Source organism: Chenopodium album, chromosome 12, assembly GCF_948465745.1.
Source record: "Chenopodium album chromosome 12, dcCheAlbu1.1, whole genome shotgun sequence".
Lineage (NCBI taxonomy): Eukaryota > Viridiplantae > Streptophyta > Magnoliopsida > Caryophyllales > Amaranthaceae > Chenopodium > Chenopodium album.
The window spans coordinates 43,233,427-43,254,500 of record NC_137845.1 but is presented as its reverse complement, the minus strand read 5'-3'; the positions used below and the strand labels follow the sequence as shown (position 1 = coordinate 43,254,500).

The 21,074-nt window shown below is 33.0% G+C and overlaps 1 protein-coding gene across 1 annotated transcript; it reads right to left on the bottom strand.

Moving 5' to 3' along the window:
- Positions 1 to 15: 15 nt before the first annotated feature.
- LOC145570540 (vacuolar protein-sorting-associated protein 33 homolog) lies at positions 16 to 5,534 on the bottom strand. Its single transcript, XM_081629661.1, has 10 exons — positions 5,393 to 5,534; positions 5,047 to 5,134; positions 4,910 to 4,949; positions 4,717 to 4,797; positions 2,981 to 3,175; positions 2,596 to 2,706; positions 2,442 to 2,507; positions 824 to 931; positions 673 to 714; positions 16 to 271 (listed from the first exon to the last, which is right to left on the bottom strand). The coding sequence occupies exons 2-10, from the start codon at positions 5,097 to 5,099 to the stop codon at positions 143 to 145; spliced, it is 825 nt and encodes a 274-aa protein (XP_081485787.1). The 5' UTR covers positions 5,100 to 5,134; positions 5,393 to 5,534; the 3' UTR covers positions 16 to 142.
- Between the last annotated feature and the right edge of the window lie 15,540 nt (positions 5,535 to 21,074).

Here is a 21,074-nt window from a genome sequence, read left to right as displayed (position 1 = left end):
CAAAGGGCACTCCGCCACTCCAATTACAGAACTCATTTTCTATCTCTGTTTTTTAATTATTGTCCAACTCTTCCCCCCTCCCTACTTATCAACAAATTAATTATGTAATTCTTGTAACTGTGTAAACTGGTCCACTACTTTATTAGACAAAATTACACAGTATACTAACAGTAAGACTGAATAACAAGAGCAGTTTACGCATGCATTCTCTTACCTCATCCAACAAGCCTTCATAAGTTAACTGAGTACACATTGGAGTTACCATGTCCACCTGCAATGAAAAATTATCAGATTTCCTGCCATCACATAGAACTTGACTATTATCCACCCAAAAGTTTAGCTATGTGAAACTTAGATTTGAAGTGATGACTAGCTCATTCAGTAACATGGAAACCTATATCTACTTTTCCAGTGAAATAAAGAGCATGCTGTTCAAACAGAGAAAAACCTAGATATTTCACTCTATTATCTTAACAAATAAATAGAAGCATGAGGACATTTATTTTGTATGCCTTATCCTAAAGATTAACATTTATCTAAGCTGTACTTTACATAATTTGCTTCCTTGTTCATTACCCAAAAAGGAACAAGAATTGAAGAGATTCATCAAGATTATATATTATATGACCTAGTTCAATCAAGCAAGAAATGCAAGGCAATTCAAAAATTTACCTCTCTATCTAGCAAGATCAGTGTACTTATATCTGGTACCGCCTGAAAGTGATGTGAAAAAAACATGTGAATAATTAACCAATCAAAAGAAACTACCATTTTCAAACAGATTTCAAACTGAATATACACTCAAAAATTAAAGTTCGTTTACCTCATCTATGTTGACTGGCTCTTCTGTCTGCATTCTATCCAAAATCTCTGCAACACGAACTGAAGCCTTGCCTTTCGCCCTCACATTTGGTATCAAACCAAACGAAAACTACACACATGGAACAGAGAAAGGTTCAGGAAAACTACCTATATTACTTTTTGAAAAAAGTCTTGCAACAAATTCATCACGATACTGATGCATCTAAAAATAATTACTTTCTAGCAATGAGCCTGGTTTAATGTTGCTTGATTCAAGGACAACATTTAAAACATGAGAGAATTTTAGAGGAAGCAGTGCAAGTATGCAACAATATTTGTTACAATTCGAACCATTTAACTGTAATCCAATCCCAAGGTACCTAAAGTTTAGATTCAGAACTTTGGTTTTCTAAAGAATGAAATCTTCCTGAATAGAATACAACTGCTTTTGTCCCTCAGATGAGTCAGATCCAATTATTCAGGTCATATAGCCATGAAATGATGCAAAACTAATTGGTAAGAGAGCTCATTGAGCAAAATTAATAGACAAGGCATAAAAATTTGAACCTTTTGATGATATGCAAGTATATTAGGTCTAATCCTTTAATGTCAAGGCATTTTTAACTTCAACTTATTACTTATTACTTATTTTTCTTAAATTCAGAGAAGACCATAAAGTATAAATCAAGCCAGAAAGATTCTAAAAAAGAACTTGAAAATTTAAAACCACAGCACCTTAAATAAGGTGAAGAGAACAAAGCCTAGGCCTACTTAGCCAAAATGAATCTAGAAAAGGAATTTAAAATAGGAACTGCAATATATAACAAAAGACAATCCAATTTGAACGATGTGGACATGAAAACGTTCACTTTACAGTACTGTGATTTGTAATGTTAGGTTTAACCCCAGTTTTGTAGATAACTTCCCTCTTACATTATGTTTCTCTTAGCAACATAATAATCACAATAATAAGCATGAGCAGTGTATGATCACAAACAATACTCCAAGTATTGGTACTATTTTGTATTAAGCCATTATAATTCAATTGTCAATAATAAAAACTGATTGTAGAAGATGAAGCACAGCCCTGCATATCCTGCTTAAAAATTTGTTATTTTAAAAATCGAAAGCTGCTACTCAACCAACAAAGAATCATGGTTCCACTCTTTTTCCTTGTATAACTGCTATTTTAAGAATCAAGGTTTGTGCAGTACAAAAGCAGTTTGGGGTCTCACAAACCCAACAGGCAGAAGGTAAAGTAATAATGGAATCTACAATGCAAACACTTCTCTGTATATAACATCAACAATTCCTTCCTGAAAAAGATCCCCCACTCCTCCTGACCTTCATTTTTGTTCCAGAAATAGTTCCAAGGAAATCATAAGTGCAGTGGCATAGCGTGCATATGTGTGTATCCTACATTCACTCTAGTTGAAAGTGCTACATACATTGGAATAATGGATGTCCAAGAAAAGTAACTCATTCAAAAGTGCCTAATTATTTCATCAGTAATGTAGACAAGAGTCATAATATCTAATTATCTATCACAAAAAAAAAAAAAAATAATAATAAAAAAATCTTACTCAATAAACAACATAACAATGGAGGATAATAAACGCTTGAAATCAGAAAGAACAAACCTCAAGCCTATGAATGGCTTTTGCAATATGCCAAAGAGAGCTCGTATCAGCATCAGCTAGGCACTCCTAAACCACCACAAAGGGAAAGGCTAAGGGAAACGTCCATTATACTACAAAAAGTATATTGGAAGCATTACACAAGCAAGGCTATTACCTTGTATGCAAAGTCAAGTTCAAAAGATATCACATCCTCGTCAAGTGGAACCATGTATAATGGGTATTCTCCAATAGTAAATAAATCATGTACTTTTTCCTCTTTCAGTATCTGAACTCAAAGAAAAGAGTAGAGTTTAGATTACAAATTTATATTTCCTTAAAGACATATAAATATATAATCACATGGAAACCATCATACTATAATATTTTGGATGTATATAAACTAACAAGATTTCAGCTCCAAAGTTTAATACATTGCAATAGAATAAACAAGAAAACCGAGAAGCTAAATGATAGCAGTTTTCTATGTAAATAATGTAATCCATTTTCATCATCACCTCTCTCTAGCCCCCACATTCAAATCAACAGAAAGCAGAAAGTACCTGTTCACATGCCACAGAACGCCGAGGAACAAAGTAAAGATAGTATTCCTTTTGTAATCCCTTTGATGTGTTGTCATGAATATGCAGGGATATATGTCTCATCATTTCAAGTTGCTTACACACAAGGTACACCACTTTCGTGCATTCCGTTTGTAGAGGTTCAGCTGACAAATGTCGCAATTCTACCCCATGTTCCTGACCCCAGATGTCATTAGACAGCTTAGTATCAACAGAAGTTACACATGCCAACCAACTGAATAAACAACGAAAATCAAGTTTGCTTTTCACATAAAGCTCTAGATATATTGTTCACTTTCTCTAAAGTATAAATATTTTACATAAAGAGGAAAGACATTTGTGTAACGGATATAACTGTCTCTTTCTCATTTCTCTCTCAAATAAAACAATCAGACACCCTATTATGTAGTTTTCAGATTTCGTTTTCTTCCATATTATCGTTAAAAAAAAAGGGCATTTTACACAATTTAACTATATTTGCAGTTTTTCAGATTTAACAATCCATATAATGATCATTCATACAGCCACTACTATGTTACTCAGACTCGGGTACCCATATCCGACACGGGTACGTGTCTTAGTGTCCGACTCGGCTATTTTGTGAAAAAATTAATTGATTTTTAACTAAAATGAAGTGTCCAAGTGTCATACCCATGTCCGGGTGTCGAGGGTCCGACACGGGTACTTGAGGTAAAATGAAGAGTCCGAGTAACATAGAGCCCCTATATTAACTATATTCTATCAACAGTTTGGCTAGAGTCATATTTCTTCATTTCTAATCCTTCATCTCTACTCCTCATTTCCTCTAAACTACTTCAAGTTTTTTAGCATACCTGAGTTCTCATCTGAGATCTGACCAAACTTCAAATAGAAAGTTACAGCTCTTGTTATTAGTTGCAATTAATTAAAATTTAAAATCTTTTATAAAGTATCAAAATCATTTAAAAAAAAATAAATAAATAATGTATAAAAATTGCGAAATCTGTACAACAGTATCAGTAATGATAGTGATCATTATAGCAAAGATTTCAAGACTAAACCAAGCTCCCAGATCAGTGATAACAGAACCTTAAATTGATCAATTGTTAAAACTCTATTCAAAAGCAAACATCAAGCAATTCTAATAAATTTTCTCCAGAAATTTACTCATACTTTGAGATACGGAATTAAAAAAGCTAAGTAATCATAAAAGTTAAGTACCTCAGATTTCTATACAAATCAACAAGACGTGATTCTAAGGAAAATACATTCAACTAGCATTTGAATGGTAAGTCCAAATACTCTTGAATGACAAACGACAATTTCCAATTATCAATGGACACCGCAATTGCCATTAGACTAATAACAAGACCGATAGAGATCTTTATAAAAGCTACGAGACATGCCCTTAAGATTGACAAAACTTCTGCAAGTTTGCGGCATTATACAGCCCCCAACTCCAACACAACCTCCTACATCTCTCCCTCTATAAATGCATTCTCCACAAGTCCACATTCCCTAGATGGTTATCGAATTTTATAATGTCATATCTATGTACTTATGTTTCTTAGCATTATTCAAAAATCTAAGGTTTTTGTATATATCCTTCTAAACCAAAGTGATCAACTTGGAAAATGTTTGAGATATAGCACGATTAAAGCAAAAGCCGATATCTTAATTGATAGTGACAAAAAAGACCAAAGTAATTAAACAAAGAAGGGGACGTTAACATAAGTTACCTTAAGAAGTGCAGTCTGGACAATAAGTGAAAGAGAGCCACTGAGTGTTGGATCAATGACAAGACATTTTTTTCCGCGAATCTGTGAAACACGAGTAATGAACAAAATATTAACATTATCTCAAAAACAAGCTTCTTGTTGAAATGATCAATACAAAGAAACAAGACATATCGCGAACACCAATAATACTCACATTTTTAATAATCGTTAACAACTCCTTCTGTGACTGTTCTCTGTATTCAACAGATATTTAAACAAACAATCCATCATCATATATGGAGGAAACAATAACAAATTCCAAAATTCGACGATACACGATTAATTAAGTACCTGAGAGAAGCTAGATTAATTGCAGCATTATCTAAATTAGGAATTTGAGCCATTGAAGCAAGGAATTTGATCCCCTCTCAATCAAATACTGCAGCAATTAGAAAACAAATTCATCTAATTACTGAATATCAACTAATATAAATTCCAATAAATTTCAGCAAAATACAACATTTTAATCTGCAAATCACCAGTAAACAAACTCAATAGTATTTGATTAATTAATTAATGAAATAAATAATTGTTGATGATAAATTCAGTTGAATACTTTATAAGTAAAATGTAGAGAGAAAAGGAGAGACTAATTTGAAATTGAGTGAAAGTTATGATGCAAAATTGAAAGATTAACCTGAGAAAAAATTCAGCTAATTGGATGAATCAATTAACTTGGATTGAAGGGTGAGTTGGAGGAGAGAGAAAGAGAATTTTCGGCCCTTGCCACCGTGATTTACCGCCGGTGTAGCTGTTGTACCGTTGTTCGTCGTGACTACATCAAAATATTTTTTTTTTTTTTTTAATTTTTTTTTTTTTTTTTTTTTTTTTTTTTTTTTTTTTTTGGCATAGGATGGGCTTTGATAGTTGGGGATCTTAAAATCGGTCCAGCCCAGTTTATCTTATTGATTAACAAAATTGTTTCAATATTTTATGCTTTAGGATCTTAAATATTGGGCTCACACTAATTTATGAGGCTGATAAACTAAACAATGTTAATTAGTCCTTTTGTAGGTCATGCTTTGCAATATAATACAAATTAGATTTAACATCTACGGTTCACCATTACAGCCACCGTACTAACCTCATCTCCGTCATCTTAACGATCAACCATGAACCACCACCATCATCTCCACCTTACCTTGTTTGTCTCAGGCTCTCAGCCACCACCCACCATCTTCGACTCAACCGCCATCCACCATCACAGCCACATGTTCCTTTTCGAAACCCATCACAACCACCATCGTCTCTGTTTTCGCCCTTCTTCGCGTCCCTCTTCTTTTTCCCTTCTTCCTCTTCTTGTTCCTCCTTCCTCAACAACGACCCCAACGCCGCTTCGCGACAAACACAAAAAGACACCCTAGTAGCAAAACGGTGTAAATCAAGACCATATCAACCCCTTAGGAAAAACATTTCCTTCGCGATGGCATTTTAAACCTCCACAGGTGGTGGTGGCGTTGGTGTGCAGCTGTGCTCGCGTGGAGGGAAAACTTGGGTTGGTTGATTATGGTGGAATGAAGAATGAAAGTAGGAAAAGATGAAAATACAAAGATGCCCTAAATTAAATAACTAAAATAACATAAATAACCCCTGATTTGCATAGCATGTTTTTCAGCTTGATAAACTAGTATTTTCTCTTACATATATTGGCCAGCCCCACTTTCTCGTATTGATTTACAAAAATGTTTCTCAAAATGGCACAATAGTATCCAATTGTTTTAATATTTTATATTTATTTTATTAATTTTAGTTTTTTCGTGTCCTTCTTCTCCTCCTTCATCTTTGTAGTTCTTCCTCAGTTCCTTCATCTTTGTAGTCTAATAGCATTAAAGTTGCTTTGCTCCTTCATCTGCTCATGCTTTCTATCTCCATTGAAGCAAATCACGAACCACTATTTTGCCTTTGTATTTTCGGCGGCTTCGCTGCCAAATTAAACAAAAATCTTAAGAAAAACTAGAGTAATAAGGGCATAGTTAAAGCCAATAGGGTAGGGTTGTCATCCTCCACCATTGAAGATATTCGCGAGCTTTGATTACTCTATTGAAGCTGCTTCATCTTCCATTAAAAGTCATTGATATCTCCATTAAAGCACTAGCCTTATTCTATAATTCTTTATTTTCATAGACAAATTACAATATTAACCCTATTTTATTGACTCAAATTACGAACACACCCTCTTGAGATACATCTCTTATTAATCAATAAGAGAAACTTGTATTTACCCCTTAACTTAAAAGTTCATAATAAACGTAACATTAGGAAATGCATAAAATTTTAGAAAAACTTATTCGTAGTAAGGCCAAATAAAGTGAAGTGAAGTGAAGTGAACAGGGTCTAGGCGTGTTTGGCACTAGCTTTCGAGTAGTTTTTACCACTACTTGATAAAAAAAGGGAGGAAGATATAGGAGGGAGGAAAAAAAAAAGGAGTAGAGAAAAGGCAAAAGAAGCACCGTACCATTATTGTCCTATTCAGTGACTGCAACAGTTAGGCACATAGTATGACAACATGCAAAGATGACCTTACTACTAGATAAGTTGCAAAGCAATAAGGGAAGACTGTAGGTAGCAATAAACGGAAGAAGCATAGAGACATATATAGGGGCTGTTCACTTTAGCTTAATTTCAGTTCAGTTCAGTTCAGTTGAGCTCCAATCTCTCCAATCAGTTCAGTTCAATGCAGTTCAGCTCCTAATTTCCTTCCCTCGTAAAATTTTCATTTCAGCTCTATTCAGTTCAGTTCAGTTTCGTTAGTTCAGTTCAGTTTCGTTTAGTTCAGCTCAGTTCAGTAAGTGTGAACATGCCCATAGTGATCTGACAAAAATAATGTTGACTTCACCCTCATTGAAATGATGATCAATGGAATGGTCATTGGTACAGATTAATCAATAGGTGGAGGAAGCAATCAACACACTGAACAAGGTGGTACACCAAAAAGGAAAAAGAAAGAAACACCATAAGTAGGCAAACAACAATGATGCATTTGATCATAATTTTGTACACATTGATAACATCTTCAAAACCCATTATTTAAGCATCAAACCATAGTAATGCATAACTCAAGCAGCCCTCGATGAGTAAGCCCTCAGTTAGATCCCCAAAACAAGCCAAGATAATGAACATGCTGACACAACTTTAGTAAATGGTACCCTCAATTGTTGATACTTATCTTTTTGGGCAAAATGTGATTCACAATTTTTAGGGCAAAAACCGTGATTTATAATTTTTGGGGAATAAAAAAAAACTAGTATTATATGTTCATAGTGTTATATCAGTCATGTAAGTGGCGAAGTTTTTGTGGCAAACTCTATGGTTTTTTTTAGCAAAACTTCTATGCTACTCTTGCTAAGTGATGTGATTTTTAGGTAAAACTGTGATTTTATGTTGCTTCACATAATGATATATATATCATTTCATTTCCAAACTATGACTTTTTTAATGTTATCTTAAAAATTACGGAGTATTATCAAACTCAACGTAAACAGAAATCTCATCAACTTTTATCAATAAAACAATTAGTAGAATTCTAAAATCATACACGATCTAAAAAACCCTTACATTTTCAATATATTTACAATTTTAAAAATTTCATGAAAAGAAGTAGCGTGCAACATCAACAAATTTCTTTCTTAAATCCACCAATTCACATTTCACCTCCATCAGCGCACCACTATCAACACTATCACCACCATCATAAAAAGATTGTTGGTATTCTCTTCTCCACACCATGGTATGAGGCCTACCCATTCAAAAAAACCTTCTGAAGTCACACCTTTAATACACCTTTTAAGGTTCCTTGTTGAAATAGAAACATGCAACGAACTTGCAAACCAAAGGAGTCTTTCAATTGCATTTTTTATTGATGAAGTCCCATTTTCAACTAGAAATCGCTAAAGACCGAGAGCCTGGCATATCAATGACTGATTTTAAAAGAAATAAAGATGAAGCGTATGAGAAAAAATAAGCAAGGGGATGGAAATGTCTAATATAAACTCCCTTAAATAATCCTAAGCTAATATAAACCTAACAACTATATGGCAGGAAATGTTCCTCCAAAGAGAGATAATTAATAGGGGGTTTACATCATAGGTTACTTCTATTTAAATACAGGGAGGTAGTGGGCACAACTTGTAACTTTGAAAAAGTATGAGCATAAAACTTAGGAACTAAAGAACTTCAAGGCCATAGCTTAGAAAAACTCATTTTTTTTTTTAAAATGTAAATCTTAAAAACCAGTCACAACTACATTTTTTATTACATGAAAATCAAATTAGTTGAATTTTCATCAACAATAGAGAATGAATTATTTATTTACTTTATTTTACTTTTATTCATGCAATATAGAATTGTCTATTGTATATTAATACAATTATCAATAATTAAAAAAATTATTTGTATTTAAAACTAAGGGTTCGTTTGGCATCACTGTGGTTTTCTGTTTTTTGGTTTTTTGTTTTTTAAAAGTATATTATATATGTCACATAATGAATTAAAAATTATTTAGACTTATTAAAATCATGATAATTTTGAAAACTGGCAACAGAAAAGTGGAAACACCTTTTTCTTGTTTCCTGTTTTTGGTTTTTAGTTTTCAAAAAAACTAGAAACTGAAAACAAAAAATGATGCCAAACAAGCCCTAAACCATCGGTTTTTTAATTTTCCATTTTACTGCTAATAAATCCGTATATGATATATCTATAAATATTAGCCACAAATTGTTTGACAATTTGTTTCCGCTAGTAATAAATAAATAAATAATTGATGTCAATGTAGCAACTAAAAATTGATGTCTATGTAGCAACAAATTAAATTTTGTTGAATACTTATATGATTTTTATTTTTGATATATTGTAACACCCTAGAAATTCCTTTACTTTAAAATACCTGTTTTGCTCTTTTTAAAACTCAAAATAGGAAAATCTAAGATATTACCGCCACCGTGAAAACGGCTAATACAATTATCAAAGACACACAAGGGAAGACTATCTTTAAAAACATTCAAAACAAGTCAACTATAAAGTCAACCAAGACGAAAGTAAAGTCAAACCAACATCAAACGAAGTCAACCTACAACTTGGAACCATTGTAAGCCCTTAGTAAAACCAAATAAAACTAGAAACCTTTGCGTTAGTCTCACAAGCATAATATAATATAATAAATAAAGCAATAAATCACATTATAGTCTTATGGAAACTAAGCATGCTTCGCTCTTCACTCATGCCCATCATGAATATGGTTCAACACCTGAAAAGCTCTCTCTACTTGTCCCCACTACTCATCATTAGAAATGGGTCGTCGTAGGGCCAAAGTAAAGACAAGGCCAACCAAACACACAAATACACAATCAGCAATGCTGAGTACATAAGCGTAAATAAAACATATTAACATGCTTTCACCCTATCATCACACAACTTACCGTGTTGCACCTGTTTACAAGCACACAACATACGACATGACCATCCAATAAATAACTAATTTATTTATTTAGCTTGATTACGCATCGAACGGGTTTTCCCCTAACCTGCCCCAATAAAGGGGTACTAACACGGGAGCTAACCGTGCTAGTATAAAAGAACCACTCGTAAGTGGCGGAATCCCTACGCGTAATAAAATGGAGGGTACAGCGTCCTGTACCCCCAGTAGAAGTTATGGTCAAATATAAAGTCGCATAACTCCTCCCATATGTTCATACTCAAGGTATATGCGCTCCAAGAGTTTTAGTTTGTAATCTCTTTTACTTTACATTGATTTACATATTATTAGACTTAGTGATGACTCTCAAACCATTACACAAACAATTATCTTAATTACTCAAACAATCAAACATACCAATTTAATTCTTGAATAATTAGTGACCACATAATATTTAATGTTGAACCCTTTTTAAATCTACCTCGGTGTCAAAAACACCTTAAACGCATAATGCGCCACAAATCCTATCCCTCGGTGTTGAAAACACCTTAAGTGCACTAAGACACCAAAAATATAATTTATTCCTCGTGTACAAAGACACTTAAATAGCTCCTTCTTCATGCTAATAGCATCAATAAAAATTATATGAACCATAATAAAATTCTTTTTCAATATTGCAAACCAAATTAAACATTTAGTTTAATTAAATAAACCTTCAAACGTGCTAATAATAAAAATATGGTTCAATGACAATATTCCAATATCACCAATTCCAATAAATAATTTATTTCAACCAATCATGCTTCACAAATAATTCACCAAAACCATTCTCAATTCGATCAATCCAATTCAAATCACCTTCAATTCAACCATTCCAACCAAAACCTAGCATGACACTAACTTGGAATCAATTAAGTAAATCCTAGCATGTTTCTACACGCTTAATAAATTTCTGAGTACGTGTACGTACCTCAAATAAGCTCTTAAAATAGCCGATTATATTATAACACTTCCCGAATCAAGTCTCCTACATAAAGGGACAATAATACTATATTAATTACCCTTGTATACACAATTTTCAGCAACTTAAACTCACTTTAAACAACTTATAATAATCTAAAAATTATTTAAAAACCCCTAAATATTCCCCTTTTTAATGGGTAATTTAACCCTTTTAATAAAACCATCAAAACTAGTACTTTAATCAATTTTCAGCACTTTTAGAATAATCAAGGAAAATTTGCCGAAAATAACACGACCTTTGAGCGGTCTTCCATAAATAACACCACCTTTTGATTATTTTAAAATAAAACGACCTTTCACATACTTCCGCTATAAATGGTACAAAAAACCTACAACCTGTTTTACAGGTTACCCCATGACACATGTCACAATATCTTTGGTTCAATTATTTTTTTTACAATTTTGATTTAAAAAAACCTAAATTTTTTTTAAAAAACTAAAAAACTATATAAAAAAAAAAGTAAATTAAAAATAATCATGAAACCCCCCTTTAATTTGCCCAACTCCCTTCCCTGTCCAAGTGCCCAGCCAGCCCCCTTTCACCGGGAACCACCATTCACACCTGAAACTACCCTCCCCGGCCTCCCTTCCTAGTTTCCGACCCATCTCCATATTTTGTCCGTAGTTCCGGCGCTCCCCCTCTCTTTTTCTCGATTTCCGGCCACCCCTTCCATTTTTAATCCCGATTCTGGCTCCCTCCCTTCCATGTTCCCGATTCCAGTCCCGATAAAACTGAAATTGATTCTTGAAACTCATGTGATTAAGATGGAGAAGGGAAGGAAAGAGGTGGTAGGGGGTCGGAAAATGAGGAAGGGAAGGGGGATCGGAAATGGAGAAGGGAAGGGGAAGGAGGTCGAAAATAGGTAACTGAAAAGAGAAGGGGGGCCGGAAATGATGACAGAAAGAGTGACGGGGGATCGGAAAAAGAAAATGGGGGCTAAGATGGGGTGGTTCCAAGTGTGGTGGTCAGTGGGGTGGTGGTTTGGTGAAATTAGGGGCTATGCGGGGGGGTTTATATTTATTTTTTTTTTAATTTTAATTTTCATTTTAATTTTAAGGTTTTTTTTTAAGTTTTTATTTTTATTTATTAAATCTAAATTGTTAAAAAAAATTGGCCAAAGATATTGTGACACGTGTCATGGGTACCTTTAAAATAGGTTACCAACCGGTTTCATACCATTTATAGCGGAAGTATGTGAAAGGTCGTTTTATTTTGAAATAATCGAAAGGTGACGTTATTTATGGAAGACCGCTCAAAGGTCGTGTTATTTACGGCAAATTTCCCAATAATCAAAACCCATTAAAACACCATCAAGAATACATCTTTATACTTAAATTATCCATAGAATCATTGGGTATATAAAAACCCCAAATTAATTTGTATAAGAACCCCAAAAATCAAGTCTTGAATGAATTAAAACCCTAACTTTTAATAGTTTACAAAAATCCAAAATTAAACCTCTTTATAATCTGAAATTTATACTCTTTAATCATTAAAACACAATTATAAAACATACTAGTCATAATTTAACAATCAAAAATCAATACCAAAAAATATATAATTGTGTAAATAATTAATTAAACAAGGAGGAGAGAGAATGAGAGAGGAAACCGAGTGGTGGCTGGCCATGGGTTGCTGACTGGACGGTCGCCAGCTGGCAGGTGGTGGTCGTCGGCGATGATGTGGCAGCGTGAGATGGCTGCTATTTGGGTCATACATGGAGGTTACCATGCGTGAAGAAGTTTCATGCATGAAACTCCAAAACAAGAGGAAAAGGAAAAAAAAAATGAGGAAAAAGAAAAAGAAAGAAAAATAAGAAAGGGAAAATAAAAAAAAAGAAGAAAAGAAAAATAAAACTTACACCTTTTGATTCTTGTGTGGGAAAATTTTGGGGATTGAAGGAGTATTTATAGTGTAGGGTTATTTAGGGTAGTTTTGGGTTTTATAAAAATTGTGGACTTGAATAATAGAATAGGTAGCCCAAATGTAAAAATAGAATGATTGGGTTTATTATGGAGATGGACTATATTCGGATTGAATACTTATTAACCCAAAAATTAAACCTTGTATTATTTAAATCCCATAATAAAAATAATTTGACCCAAAATTATATTTTACAAATAAATAAATAATTTATAAAATACATTAAAAATACAGGGTATTACATATATGTAGCAATATTTTTTTTTTCTTTATTCGAAACATTATTGTTGAATAAAATGGATTTTTTGTGAGAAACAACCTAATATAAAACCCACATTTTGTGAGAAACTACCTCATAAAAAAATAATGTGAGAAGCTACCTAATAAAAGGTAAAATATTGTAAAATACTACCTTTGCCGGATATCCACTATAGACCCACCTCAAAACATCCTTGAAACCACTGCTTTCATCCCCATTCAGACCAACACAACCTGTTTGAAAATGCCTCCATTGCATGCTCCAACCCTAAAACCACCACCTCTAACCCCAAAAACCACCGGCCCGAAGCACGAAACTACCTCACTAACTCGAAATATCCTCCAACCAACCCAAATATAACATTACCACTTTGAAAACCAACCTCCACGGTGGTTTCGGTAGTGTTTTGAGGTATGACAATGCCATAAAATTAGGTCAACGGTGGAAATTCGGCCAAAGGTAATGTATATGTTACAACATTTTACCTTTAATTAGGTAGTTTATGCCTGTCAAAAAATAAGGTAGTTTCTTTCAACATTTTTTTTATTAGGTAGTTTCTCACAATATTTATTAGGTAGTTTCTAACATAAAATCCAATAAAATTATATGTTGAATAGTAAATTTGTTGCAATACATACATACATACATACATACATACATACATACATACATACATACATACATATATATATATATATATATATATATATATATACAGGGTGGGGATCCGGTGAGAACCACCCTTTATGTGAGAACCCACACCTTATGTGAAGACAAATCTCAGCCGCTAGATTAGATGAAATCCAACCGCTGAGATTATAAGCCTGCCTAACAAACTAACCTTCAGCCTCTACTTTATCTCTCTCCTCTATTCTGTCTGCAAATCAAAGCTCATCAATGGCGATTTACTTATCAATGGCGATTCACTGAGTATGCTCTTCTTTCGGCAAATTTCAATGGTTTCTTTCTGCAAATTTCAACGGTTTCTTTTTGCAAATTTCAATGGTCGCAATTTCATCCATCATTGAGGTTTGTTCGTACTTTTAATTTTGAATTGCATGTTAATCTGAATGTTCAAAATATTTTGATTTTACATCTTTGAAAATTTTGGAATTGCATGTTAATTTTCGAATTGAATTACATGTTAATTTTCGAATTACATTAATCGAATTGAATGTTTAATTGCATCAATTATTTGATTGAATTGAATCAATTATTTAGGTTTGATTAATTTGATAGAGATTTTAATAATATCATATTAAACTTGATAGTGATTGTAATGACGTCATATTAAACTTATGATAAAAAATGTTCTGAAATTTCCAATTGAATGCTCTTATTATGTTGTTAGTAGGTTTTTATTTTCAATTGAATGCTGTTATTATGTTCTTATTTTCAATCAAATTTAAAATGAGCAAATAAATTAAAATGAGCAAACCTAAATATGTATAATAGAACATTTAAATGAGGTAACTACAATTAAAATGAGCAAATATTAATGACATTCATAAGTAATTCAAGGATCTATAAGTACTCAATGTTTCGGGTAAAAACACTCAGTATACAGAATTGTGTATGTATGTGTGTGTGTGTGTGTGTGTGTGTGTGAGTGTGTGTGAGTGTGAGTGAGTGTAACAGTGTGTCTGTGTGTGAGTGTGAGTGTGAGTGTGAGTGTGAGTGAGTGTAAGAGTTTATGTATGTGGGCATTGAATTGCATGTTCATTTGACAAATGAGCAAACCTATTCCCCCTGCCCCTCCTCTTTCTGCTTGCAATTCTGATTTCAGAAACTGATTTTAGTTCTAATTATAGATTCTGAAATTATTTTGTGTGTGTGTGTGTGTGTGTGTGTTTGTGTGTGTGTGTAAGTGTGTATCTATGTCTGTGTGTGTGTAAGTTTGTTTAAGAATCTGATTTCAGTTCTAATTATTGAGAGTGTATGTGTGTGTGTGTGTGTGTGTGTGTGTGTGTGTGTTTAAGTGTGTTTAAGGAGGTGCATATTCACAAATGATGAGCAACAACGAACAAGTTGAGAGTCAATCAAGTACCATCACAAATGTGCCAACTACTCCTACAATAGTAGTTTCTCCTAAAGTAGCACCTTTGATCACTCCTGGAGGAACAAAGAATGGCATCCAATATGCCCCAATGAGTTAAAACCAGCTATAGGGATGAAGTTTAATAATCTTGAAGAGGGCCTTGAAATTTATAAAGGCTATGCATTTGCTTCTGGTTTCAATACAAGGAAGTCTACAACTAAAAGACAAAGAAGAAGCAAAGAATTGAAATATCTGTATATCTTGTGCAATAAGGAAGGATACAAACAGAAAAGAAAGACTACTGTAGAAAAAGATTTAAATAACAAGGAAGGGGAAAACAATGAAGAAAAAGCTTCAATCAAAAGGAAGAGACTCGTTACTCGTGTTGGGTGCAAGGCACATATTGTCCTAAAGCATTGTGATGATAACACATTCATAGTGACACAATTTCATGAGGGACATACTCATGCACTTTATACACCTAGCTGCAATCTATTCCAAAAAGAAGGAAGGAAAATGAACATTTTACACAAAAAAATAATTGTGAATAATTCTAAGGTAACACTTTCAAATTCTCTTATGTTTCATGAATTCTATGTATGTTCTAATAAAAGTTGTTTGCTCATTTGACAAATGAGCAAATAATTTTTTGCTCATTTGCCAAATGAGCATTGAATTGTTTCATGAATTCTCTTATGTTTCAAATTCTCTTATGTTTCATGAATTCTCTGTATGTTCTAATAAAAGCTGTTTGCTCATTTGACAAATGGGAAAATAATTTTTTTCTCATTTGACAAATGAGCATTGAATTGTTTGCTCATTTTAAAAATGAGCATTGAATTATTTGCTCATGTGACAAACTGTTTTGTTCTTTAAATAGGTGAATATTGGTCCCGTTACAACTTTTCGAATGATGAAGGAAATTGTTGGAGGATATGAAAACATTGGTGCATCTAAGGAAGATTTCAAAAAAATTCATAGAGATTTAAAAGCATACATTCAAGGAAGCGATGCTCAAATGTTCGTGGATAACTTTACCAACAAAAAGCTAATGTGGAGCGCTTTTTTCTTTGATTTTGAGATGGATGAAGATTATTGCTTTTGTAGAGCATTGTGGGCAGACCCCCTTTGTAAAAAGAGTTATGCTCTATTTGGTGATATGGTATCCTTTGATACCGCATACCAAACCAATAGGTAATTCATTTATGTGTTATTACTAGCTATGGCTTAAATTAATGACTTTGTTTTAAATAAAATTAGTTTAATTGCTCATTACTTCTATGTGAAAATTGAATATCCCCATAAGTCTAATATTCTTTGATAAGAGTATGTATATGGGCATTGAATTGCATGTTCATTTGACAAATGAGCATTGAATTATTTGTTCATTTGACAAATGAGCATTGAATTGTTTGCTCATTTCACAAATGAGCATTGAATTGTTTGCTCATTTCACAAATGAGCATTGAGTTATTTGCTCATATGACAAATGAGAATTCAATTATTTGCACATTTGACAAAAGAGCAAAGAATTGTTTGCTTATTTCACAAATAAGCATTGAGTTATTTGCTCATTTGACAAATGAGCAATCGATTATTTGATAATTTTTCAAATGAGTATTAAATTATTTGCTCATTTAAACTTTATTTTGTATGTGTAAACAGGTACAACGTGGTGTTTACTCCATTTACAGGGGTTGACCATCATAAGAATTGCATTAATTTTGCTGCTGGTTTCATAGCAAAGGAAGATATCGTGTCATTTGAATGGCTGTTCAGATCATTCCTCAAGGCAATGGGTGGGAATGAACCTAATTGTATGATCACAGATCAGGATCCAGCAATGAAAATTGCTGTTAGAAGTGTGTTTAAGAAGACTGAACATCGGTTCTGTATGTGGCAGATAATGAAAAAGTTACCAGATAAGGTGGAGAAATCAATCATGCAAGAAGAAACTGGTTTCCTAAAAAAATTATGTGCTTACGTTTGGCACCTTGAAATTGAACCCGCTGAGTTTGAAGAAAGGTGGAACAAGGTGATGATTGAATACCACTTAGAACAACATGAGTGGTTAGGTTATATGTACAAGATAAGAGACAAGTGGATTCCGACCTATTTCAGAGATGTGTTCCTTGGAGGAATAATGCGTACAACATCAAGATCCGAAAGTGAAAACAACTTTTTCTGCTCCTTTATCAATCCTCATGTGTCACTTGTTGAGTTTTACTTGAGATATGAAGCTGTAATTGATGCCCAGAGACACACTCAAGGTCAGAATGATAATGATTCAAAGCACAAATATCCTGAGTGCAAAACACCACTAGGGATAGAAAAGCATGCCTCACATTTATATACTAACTCTGTCTTTTATGAATTTCAATACGAGGTTGAAATCGCTTGTTTTTCTTGTGGTGTTGATGAATTGAAGAAAGAAAATGAATTGGAAGTTGCAACAGTAAGTGAAGGAAATCGGACTAGAACATTTGATGTTGTGTTTAATCCAACTAACTATGACACCACATGTTCTTGCAAGCTATTTTATAGGCAAGGAATTCCATGTAGACATATGATTTGGGTTTGGAAAGCAAAAAGGTTTGAAACCATTCCTGAGTAGAATATGCTACACAGGTGGACTACTATGGCATTATAGAAACCAATTTTTGACTTGGGAGGAAACCTGTTGGAGCAATGTGGTAATATAATAGACAAGAAAAAATTGTTAAATGATTTATGGTCAGAGATACACACTTGTGTAAGTTTGGCAGAAGGCAAAGGTGAAGATATTCAAGACCTTGTGATAAATCTTCAAGGAATAAGAAAGGATTTGGAAGCAAAGAGGATTGCAAGAAATAATGAAACAACAGCTGGAAGTGCAAAAAACAAAGAGCAAGACATTGAGCTATTGATTGGAGCTAGTGTGCCAACTGAAATATTGTCAAACCTCCAAAAGTTTCAAAGAATAAAGGGACTGGAGTTCATGTATCAAATGAAGAGACTTCAAAAAAGAAAGCGACTGAGATTGATGTGTCAAATGTTGAAACAAGAGGTAGAAGTGCAAAAAGGCTTAAGGGAGAAAAAGAAAAGGCTGTAGAACAAAACCAAAAAAAGAAGAGATTATGTAGAGGTTGTGGTGAATTGAGTCATCATGATATTAGAAATTGTCCAAAAAAAGTGTAATGGTACTTTTATATACATATAAGATTTTGTTGAATTTTTATATTTAATAATATATTATTAATTTTGTACTAATCATAGTTTAATGCTTTGCAAATATTGTTGAATTGAAAATAGAACATATTCAAATGAGTGACTAAATATTTGTTCATTTCTCAAATGAGCAATAATTCCTTGCTCATTTATCAAATGATCAAATAGTTAACTACTCATTTTGTCAAATGAGCAAATAATTATTTGCTCATTTGGCAAGTGAGCAAATTAGCTATTATATGAACTTGGAACAATTGCACTCATGTTTCATCTCTCAGTCCAAAATCAGCTCTCCTCAGGTCAAATGAGCAAACATATCTTTTCTCAATCATCAAATGAGCAAGTAATTCCTTGCTCATTTAGCAAATAATCAAAAAGGTAAATGCTCATTTCTTAAATGAGCAAAAATAGTTGCTCATTTGTGAAATGAGCAAACATTTCTTTACTCATTTATCAAATGAGCAAGAAATTCTTTGAACATTTATCAAATGAGCAAGAATTCATTGATCTATCATTTAATGAGCAAGCATCTGTTTGCTCATTTAACAAATGAACGAATATTTCAAATGAACACTGGCTGTATATAACAAGGTATGTGAAGTAAAAACAAATAAAAGATTGAATTTTAATTCAAATATAATCATCACTATAATAAAAAAAGGGTAGGCTTCTGTTGGTAAAATCTGTTTATAAATCAGTTTTACATCATTCAAAGACTACTTAAAAGTAGATAAAATCTTAATTTACCCAATTCCCTAAACCAAAAAAGACAAATCATCACTACTAACTATTTAATTCCCTAACATTCAGCTTTCTTCAGTCTTTTGTTCTTTCTTCCTTGAACTTTTTCTTCTTCAGGCTCTTCTTTTTCAGCATTTTCTTCTTTGTCAGCAACAGAAACTTTACTTTGCTTTTTCTTCTTCTGAGGAATTTCTTTAACAGATTGAATAGTGTTCACTTCACTTGTAATTATTCCCAGGGTGTACTTTTCACGAAGTTTACCAAGATTATCAACTGCAAAACAAATAACATAATCAAACCCTATACAATTAAGGAGATTTCAATAACATGAGCAAACATTTATTTCAATTAACATTTATAAGACAGTAACTGAAAGGATTAAGGGCTCAAACTAATTTCAATTAACCCACAACAATGAGCAATAGTGTATTTTTCTAGGCTTGCATTTTGAAAGTTCAGCAATGAAAAGGGTGATTTCCTGTTTGCTTTGTATCGTTTATCATGCTTTATTGCAGGTCAAGCTAACCATTGGTAATATCCAGGAATTCTCATGTTTTCTCTACACAAAAAATGGGCTCAGAGCAATTTGGTTTATGATCTAAGATAGAATAAATGCTCACTGCAAATGCTTTCTCTTGACCTTGCAGGTCCAACAGAAACTTAATGAGTCGGAGTACAAAGATTTTGTCAGTTATTTGAAGGCACTGAAGTCAAAAACTATGAAAATAGGTTCTGTTTTGCAATCTATTGCAAAACTGTTTTCTGGGCAAGAAAAACTTCTCCAGAAACTACAGTGCAAAGGAGTTCAAGTTTTTCTACAAAAGTGCATGCCCAAACCATTAATGTCACTAACAAATAACACCCTCGAGCAATAAAGCATCAAGTTTTCCATAATTCAGATGTAAATCATCATTCTCTGATGAGCCAAACCATATACAGTAGTAGAAATATGAACCCGTTAAGTATTTAAAATCAATCAAGTTGCGTAACTGCGTAAGGTCCAACAACCTAATCACAAGTTTCCTTAGTGACCAGTAAAAGTAACACCACAAGTTGCAGTTGTAACTTGTAAGGCAATGACCTAAGGTATTGCTAGATTAATGGACCATAGACCTTAAAATTAAAGTAAACATTTGATAGGAATCCTTGCTCATTTATGAAATGAACAAGTAAATCCTTGCTCATTTGTCAAATGAGCAAACATTTCTTTGCTCATTTGATAAATGAGCAAGTAATTTCTTGCTCATTTAGCAAATAATCAAAAAGTTAATTACTCATTTCTTAAATGAGCAAAGAATTAGTTGCTCATTTGTGAAATGAGCAAATATTTCTTTGTTCATTTATGAAATGAACAAGTAAGCAAATAGACCAAAACATCTTATTATTAATGAGACTAATCTGAAAGACTTACATTATTTTTCTTCAAACATCAAATAAGCAAACATAATAAAATCTGATCATTCAAGTAAAAGAAACAAACATAATGTGAATAGAGATTAACTTTTAAGCCATACCAAATGTTTTAAAAGCTGTTTATGATCTCCAGCATCTTCGTTATAATAAAAAAGCTCGATATTACCATTCAGTGTGGTAGTGTTAAAACATACCAAATAGTAATGATCTTCTTCATAAACTGGGAAGAAAAAAAGCTGAATATCCTTGTGTGGTACAACTGATTTCATGTACAAATTCTCAGCAACCTCAAAAAACATCTTAT

Coding starts and splice junctions, on each gene's coding strand:
- LOC145570540 (XM_081629661.1), bottom strand. CDS start 5,099: ATGGCTCAAATTCCTAATTTAGATAATGCTGCAATTAATCTAGCTTCT. Junction 3,176..4,716: donor TCCAGACTGCACTTCTTAAG/GTAACTTATGTT, acceptor ATCTGGGGTCAG/GAACATGGGGTAGAATTGCG. Junction 272..672: donor TGATCTTGCTAGATAGAGAG/GTAAATTTTTGA, acceptor TTTTCATTGCAG/GTGGACATGGTAACTCCAAT.